This window comes from Cornus florida, unplaced genomic scaffold, assembly GCF_030987335.1.
Source record: "Cornus florida cultivar Cherokee Brave unplaced genomic scaffold, ASM3098733v1 CherokeeBrave_3.0.0_Hap2_Chr09, whole genome shotgun sequence".
Lineage (NCBI taxonomy): Eukaryota > Viridiplantae > Streptophyta > Magnoliopsida > Cornales > Cornaceae > Cornus > Cornus florida.
The window spans coordinates 86931074-86938478 of NW_026775579.1; the positions used below are offsets into that span (position 1 = coordinate 86931074).

The 7405-nt window shown below is 38.6% G+C and overlaps 1 protein-coding gene across 2 annotated transcripts; it reads left to right on the forward strand.

The window, feature by feature from the left end:
• The first annotated feature begins 265 nt into the window (after positions 1-265).
• On the forward strand, positions 266-5412 carry LOC132274892 (probable pectate lyase 8). Of its 2 annotated transcripts, none has more exons than XM_059776243.1 (7): positions 266-508; positions 1043-1111; positions 1963-2034; positions 3139-3781; positions 3877-3980; positions 4268-4406; positions 4529-5412. In XM_059776243.1, exons 1-7 carry the CDS (start codon positions 399-401, stop codon positions 4748-4750), a joined length of 1359 nt encoding a protein of 452 aa, XP_059632226.1. In that variant the 5' UTR covers positions 266-398; the 3' UTR covers positions 4751-5412. The 2 variants fall into 2 exon arrangements, with proteins under 2 accessions (XP_059632226.1, XP_059632227.1); XM_059776244.1 differs by having other exon boundaries at positions 1043-1096.
• The last annotated feature ends 1993 nt before the right edge of the window (positions 5413-7405 follow it).

Sequence of the window (7405 nt, forward strand, 5' to 3'; positions counted from 1 at the left end):
CGGTGGACACGACTCACACGCTCGCTCAGGTTCCGAGAGAGAGAGAGAGAGAGAGAGAGAGAATCATATTTAGAGAGAGAAAAAAGGAAAGCGGTTAGTGGCGGTTAGAGGGGTGGTTACAATTGGTGGAGAGGGTTTAGTTAAAATTAAACCTAACCACGGTCAAATCAGGACCTTTTTGAGCTTAACCGCCGTTAACGTTAAACCAAACGGTAACGGGTTCTCTCGTCTTGCTCTATAAAGAGGTCGTTGCCTTTGAGCTTCTTCTTTGACTCCATTTCTGCTCGGCTGCTTTTTTATTAATTCTTTCTCTCTATCTGTTCTTTGGTTCCATTTTGGAGAAAGAAAGTGAGGATAGTTTAGGGAGAGAAAGAGAGGGGGCTCTCTGCTACTGTGTAATGGCAATGGCGGTTTCTAAGAAGTGGATTTCTCTGTGTTCGTTGCTGCTTCTGTTGCTGTTCGTTGGTGTCATGGCGAGAGTGAACAAGGACGAGATCTCTGAGACGAGGTATGTTTCTCTCTATAAACTCACTCGTACTTTCTCTCTCTAAATCCCCTCTTTCTCCCTCTGAGTTTGTGTTCTGTGAAATTGAAGGTTCTTTGAATGTATGAAAACCAGAGATTCTCTGTAGTAGTAGTAGTAGTAGTCTCTCTCAGTCTCTCTCTCTCTCTCTAAATTCTCTGTTCTGCGCTGATTTGAGCGTAGAGATTCGTTACAATGCTCGGTCGATTTTTGTGTTTGTAGCTCTATCTTGTGATTAATTGCTTGTTTGGTTCGAAATTTATCTGCATTACATGGTTTTCTCAGAAAAATCTTGAGAGTGTTCAAGTTCTTTTAGGTTTTTTTTTTTCAAATTCTAAACAGAATTCAAGAAAGTGCTTGTAGATCTTTGGAAATCTCTGGTTCACTAACTATTTTTTTACAATTTTACTCTACGAAATTCGGTGTTAGAGAGAGGGAGAGAAAAAGAAAGAGAGAGTTCATAGAGATTTAACGGTGTTCGTTACGCTGAAACTTGCACATTTTTGTTTCTTTAAACAGAAATGGCGAAACAGAGGAGTTGCAGAGCTCGAACAACTCAACAATGGCGGCGAGGTCAGTAACTACTCAGTACTTTCTACACCTAAACTCAGTCTAACGTTATTACTTTTACATTTCCACAAATCAAAGCCGTCCGTTCTGTCTCTAGACCAATCTCCTACCGTTAGATCAGTTGTACCTACATGTTTATCCAAATCTCAGAACAATCTCAGCCGTTAAGATCCGATTCCCTTAGATCTGGATCGTTTATTCCGTTATATTAGTTCTTCGGATTCCTCCGTCACAACAACAAACCCTTATTGGCCCTCTCATCCCATTACCCTACACATTTCCATAATTACCCTCTCCACTCCCTTCTAATCCCATTTTTACTTGGCATTTTCAGTCATTTACTTCTGCGAGTAGAAAAAAGCTGAATTTCCCGCTTACGAGTCTCCCCCTCTCTAAAAAAGCAGTTTTCTGTTGATTCAGCCTTTTTATTTTCTCTCTCCAGAAGCCTTTCTTTCCGGTTTTAACGGTACAGATGACTTGCCTCGACCCTTGAGCCGTGTACACTGTACACACACGATACTACACACACTGCTGCAGTGTACTTGGTGTCTCTCCACTCTCTTTCTCCACTCGCGTCGTGCGTTTAATGGGTAATGTCGGTTCTCAGAATTCACTCTCCTCAAATTTACTAAAATGTCCCTGGAGACTGAATTCAATTTACTAGTGTTCTTCTTTGGTATGTGTCTCTTTCCAATTTAACATTGCCACAGTATGAGCTTAAAGTCGCGGTAAAATTTCCCAAATTGTCTCTGACCTCAGTGTCTGTCTGTATATTTAGAGTATCAATATTGATATTTAATTTTCCAGTTTAGCTTTCATCTTTTGGTCACATTTGTGTGCTCAATTAATGGTTTTTTTTGTTGTTTCAGGTTGGAAGAGGTTGAGCCTTTGAATGAACATGCAGTGGCTGACCCAGAGGAGGTTGCTTCCATGGTTGAAATGTAGGTCTTTTTTTCTCTCTCTCTAAAATTGGGTTTGTTCATTGAATTTACAGTTTAACCCATCACTAGAAATCTCATGGGTTTCATTGATAGTGGATTATTTTGGGTGGTTAGAGTAGTTCGTGCTGTGGGCCTTAGTACTACCCTTTTTGATATCAGACCTACCCCTCAAGCCCACATTTATTATGTTTGAACTTTGGACATTATTGAATTTTCACATTTATATACCTACTCATTCTGGTATTTCAATTCCCTTCATACAATTGTACAGACGTATATGTTTGGGCACCACTGGAATTGTTTGATTGGAACAACCCCCTGTTAGTTAAGAGCATCAAATTTAAAGTTGACGTAGTTTAAACTTTAAAGGTAAAAGTTATCCAGTGAGACATAGTTTTGCATTAAAAGGGGGTAATTATATCAACAATATGTTTGTTTATCATGTGGGTCGGTGTATTTACTTAAATCTGAAAAGTTTTAATTTGAATGTGTACGCATGTGCATGTGACAAAAGTAACACGATAGGTGCAATTACTTTTCAGACATGTATCTATTGGTCCATTGTAGAATATTTTGTGTGACCATTTGAAAAACCATATATTGTATACGACCTTGCGAATACAGGTCTTTATCTTTTAATTGTGACAGCTTCACCATGTGCTAGCTAAAGAAAGACAAAAGTGCCTCCAACTTTGTAGCTATTAAAATCAACAAAATATGATCCCGTTGCACTAAATACGCCAAATTTAACTTATCAAAAGGAAAAAATATAAAAAGACCAAATTGCCCTTGTAAAATGACCCAATTTGCCCTTGCAGTATGGATGGTAAGGAAGTTTAGGGAGAACTCTACAGGGGATAATATTACCTCTACGGACACAAAACAGTAGCAATAAGTCCTCCATTTTTGTATCTGTACTATTGTACTGAATAACAACAGTAGATTATGTATGCAGTAAAACAACTAAGAAAACACTTGTTCAATTCCAATGGAGATATTTAGATACTATATATCACTCTACATTTTCTGTTTGTGTTATGACGAAACAATTGAAATGAAAATGATGGCAAAGTAGTCTCAGTCGCATTTCTTTTGATTGAGCAGGAGCATCAGAAACAGCACTGAGAGGAGGAAATTGGGCTTTTTCTCGTGTGGAACCGGTAATCCCATTGATGACTGCTGGCGTTGTGACCCCAACTGGCACAAGAACCGCAAGCGCCTTGCTGACTGCGGCATTGGTTTTGGCCGCAATGCAATTGGGGGCCGTGATGGTCGCTTCTATGTTGTTACCGATCCCGGTGATGATGACCCCGTCAACCCCCGGCCAGGCACTCTTCGACATGCTGTCATCCAGGACAAGCCTCTCTGGATTGTGTTCAAGCGCGACATGGTGATACGTTTGAAGCAGGAGCTCATCATGAACAGCTTCAAGACGATTGATGGACGTGGTGTCAATGTCCATATTGCTAATGGAGCGTGCCTCACAATTCAGTTTGTCACCAATGTCATAGTTCATGGCCTTAACATCCATGACTGCAAACCCACTGGGAATGCCCTGGTCAGGAGCTCACCATCCCATTTTGGCTGGAGGACAATGGCTGATGGTGATGCCGTTTCCATTTTCGGGTCAAGTCATGTCTGGATTGATCACAATTCTCTATCCAACTGTGCTGATGGCCTTGTTGATGCTGTCATGGGCTCAACTGCCATTACCATTTCCAACAACTACTTCACCCACCACAATGAGGTCTGTTTACTGTATTTTCCCCCCGCATTAGTTGGTTTCACTTAATTCCCTTAATACTGGACGACTAATATTGTTACATATGTAATAAAACACAGGTGATGTTGTTGGGGCACAGTGATTCTTATACAAGAGACAAGCAAATGCAAGTTACTATTGCCTACAACCATTTTGGAGAGGGCCTTATTCAGAGAATGCCAAGGTAATAATACATCATTTGAGCTTTCATATCAATTGTTTGTATTTTTGCTTTTAACCCTTTGTTCCAACATAGGTACTGTCCTAGGATAAAAAATGATGTTTACGCACTAAATAATGTAATCAATATGGCATATTCGTGTACTAAAAAATTGAAACATGAATTCATGCTTCAAAATAGTTCTTACCAAGAGGGCCAGGCACACTTCTTTCTTTCCATTGTTTGGTATTGTTTCAACTTAACATCCATTTTTTTGTATGCTGAAATGAATTCGATTCACAAAAATGCAGGTGCAGGCATGGTTATTTCCATGTGGTGAACAATGACTACACACACTGGGAGATGTATGCCATTGGTGGAAGTGCAAGCCCCACCATCAACAGCCAGGGCAACAGATACCTTGCCCCAACCAACCCCTTTGCAAAGGAGGTACCCTTCAACTAATAGCCCTCCTAGCTCTGTCTTGATTATGCGTAAATTTTTTAATTTCACAGTAAGGTTGAAATATTGAAATTTGTGTGATTGCTGATAATGGATTGGATTGTGAGCAGGTGACAAAGAGAGTGGACACAGATACAAGCCGGTGGAGGGGTTGGAACTGGAGGTCAGAAGGCGACATGATGCTTAACGGAGCCTATTTCACTCCATCAGGAGCCGGAGCTGCAGCCAGCTATGCCAGAGCTTCAAGCCTGGGAGCCAAGTCTTCTTCCATGGTTGGCTCTATTACTTCTGGTGCCGGTGTTCTTGGCTGCCGCAGAGGTCGCCAGTGCTAGCAACCCCCCTCAATTACCATTTAAGAAAAAAAAAAAAAAAGTGTCCCTTTTTACTTTTCCTCTGTTAGCTTTCCAATTTCACTATTATATAGCACTATCCTATATCCATATTCCACCATTGTTTGTGATTTCTTCATTTCGGCAAGTGTACATTTTTACACATGTCGTCATTCATAGCACCAATTGTCTGCCTGTCTCTCCATTGTTGCGCAACCTCCGCCTGCTTCTTCAACTGAAAAAACAACTTCCATTTCTAGGAGCTGGTGCGGAAGCGTTGTCCATCTCTCTGTTTTTTTTTTTTTTTTTTTTTTTTTTAATCCTTATTTTGTCATCTCACTCGTACCTTTCATCTTCTAACCATCATCTGGTTGTCTTCTCAGTTGTGGTCTCAGTATCTGGTGCTACTACATATTGTGTTGGCTTTGAGCTCCATAGGAACTGAATGATTTCTTTTTGTTTTTTTGTTTTTTACTTTTTAGCTCCATTGAGTTAAATACAAAAGTTATAGTGTGAATTTCAAACTCAAAGTTTGAGTTAAGAAAAAACTTGTGTTATAGATGATGATGCATAGCAAGCAAAGTTCTTCTTTGCCTTTTTTTTTTTTCCTCTTATTTTGTCTGTCCTTTATCAATGGAAGCAATTTAGTCCTTTTGGTTGTGAAATGTGATCACTTTTATATATACATATATTAGTATGAACACCACATGTTCATGTGTTTAGTCTTTTCCTTGGTAACAATTGTGATTATTATGTCATGTGCACAAAGCAAACTAGCATTAACTGGTATGATATGATGTGGGTTTTTAGTGTTGATGGCATGGGCCTACCAAAAATGATAAATTAGTAGTAAATGGTTTGAAAACCTTTTTTAAAGTTAGGTAATTGCCTCAACTTTTAAAATGATTGGTAAAATACAGAGCAGAGAAGAGAAGGCATAGGATCCTGATTTGTACAGTTGATTCCAATGTCAAATGTATAGGAAGGTCGTTTGGCTACAATGAGAATGTCACATGGGAAAATCTCTCCAAACAGAGCCCCATTCATTCATTATAGGGAAATGAAACCAAATCTTCGTATAAAGTCATTTCAAATCCACTAGAAACCACATCAAAGATGCTGAATCCGATTCCCTGGGAGGTCTATATGGTCCTTACAACTACCTTCTTATTATTATTATTATTATTATTATTATTATTATTATTATTTTTCTTGAGGATATACACATTTTCTGGTTGGCCACATTATGAATTGACTCTTCCCGGCATTACCTGATCATACATATGATTTGCAGATTTTAGTGAAATCGTTAGATAAGGACAATTACTTATAAACCATACATATCATTTAAATTCAGATATGAGATATTTTTATGTTTTGTGAGAGTGGAACTTGAGGAAGACAACGTTGATGGCTATGTGAATGGATAATTAACAAATTGAAAATAAAAAATTGGGACCGGAGGGGATACGAAAGCGTAATTCACGTGGAAGATGGAAGGAAACACAGAGCTCTGCATGTGAGGATGGCCCATAGGGCATGTGAGGCATTCTTCCCCAACTCAATAATATAATATATATGGGGCCATTTGCATATATTTTGCCAGCTTGCACATTTTATATAGATAGACATAGTTATATATATGTACGTATATGAACCTCACTAGTCACTAGAGCTGTCACCTTCATGGCACCCTCAGAATTGACCATATGGTATGGGCGTGGCACTGTTCTCTTCACCTTCGTTGGTTGTGGCTATTATCCCTTTCACACCAAACTTCAACCATGGAAGTAAATCTACATTCACATGTGTATATTATATATTATATATATAGACACATACAGTACATGTTAGAATGCAATACATCATAATGGCATGGTTCTGAACTGTCAGACAAGATGATATGAGATGTTGGTTTCGATTATCACGTGTGATGATGGTGCATGGCAAAATAATTCATACCACCAGAATAAAACTTTGGGGGTGAAAAACAATGATTAATGCTCTCTTATTTTTATTTTTATTTTTATTTTTATTGTTAAAAAGACATACCATCGTGAGAGGTGGAGTAAAATTTTCAACTTTCAATTCCAATCTCATTAAAACAAGGAAACTTACTTGTATTGACCTTAGTGTCCATAATCAAAGAGCAAATAGAAACGAAATATGATGGTAAGATTTAATTACCAAGGAACTTAGTTTACCAATTAACTACTGTAAAAACTTTCTATATGTAGGCCTCAAATCTCACGTGAAATGTAGCACACATATATAGCATGACAAGTCAAGATGGTTCAACCTCGGTGTGGATTGGGGTAGACTGATTGTCATGAACAAGTACATGTACTTGGTTAATTATTTGTTACTCCTGTTTACCAATATTCTTCATTTACTAGTTACCTTACGTACCTCATAAAATAAATGAACCTAAAGAATGCTCCTCCCAACATTATTGAACATGGCCCAAGTTAGGTTTGTCAGTTTCCGGATCTTCATCTTTTGTGCGTGTGTCCAGAATGGTGGCATTCTTTTTCGAACACACCATAATGCATTACGGAATGCATACAATCCTCTCGTCTCACATACATTGGGCTATTACCTAAAAAAATTCATTAGCTGATATCTGCCGGCTTCTTAATTTTGTTGGCACTGTAAATT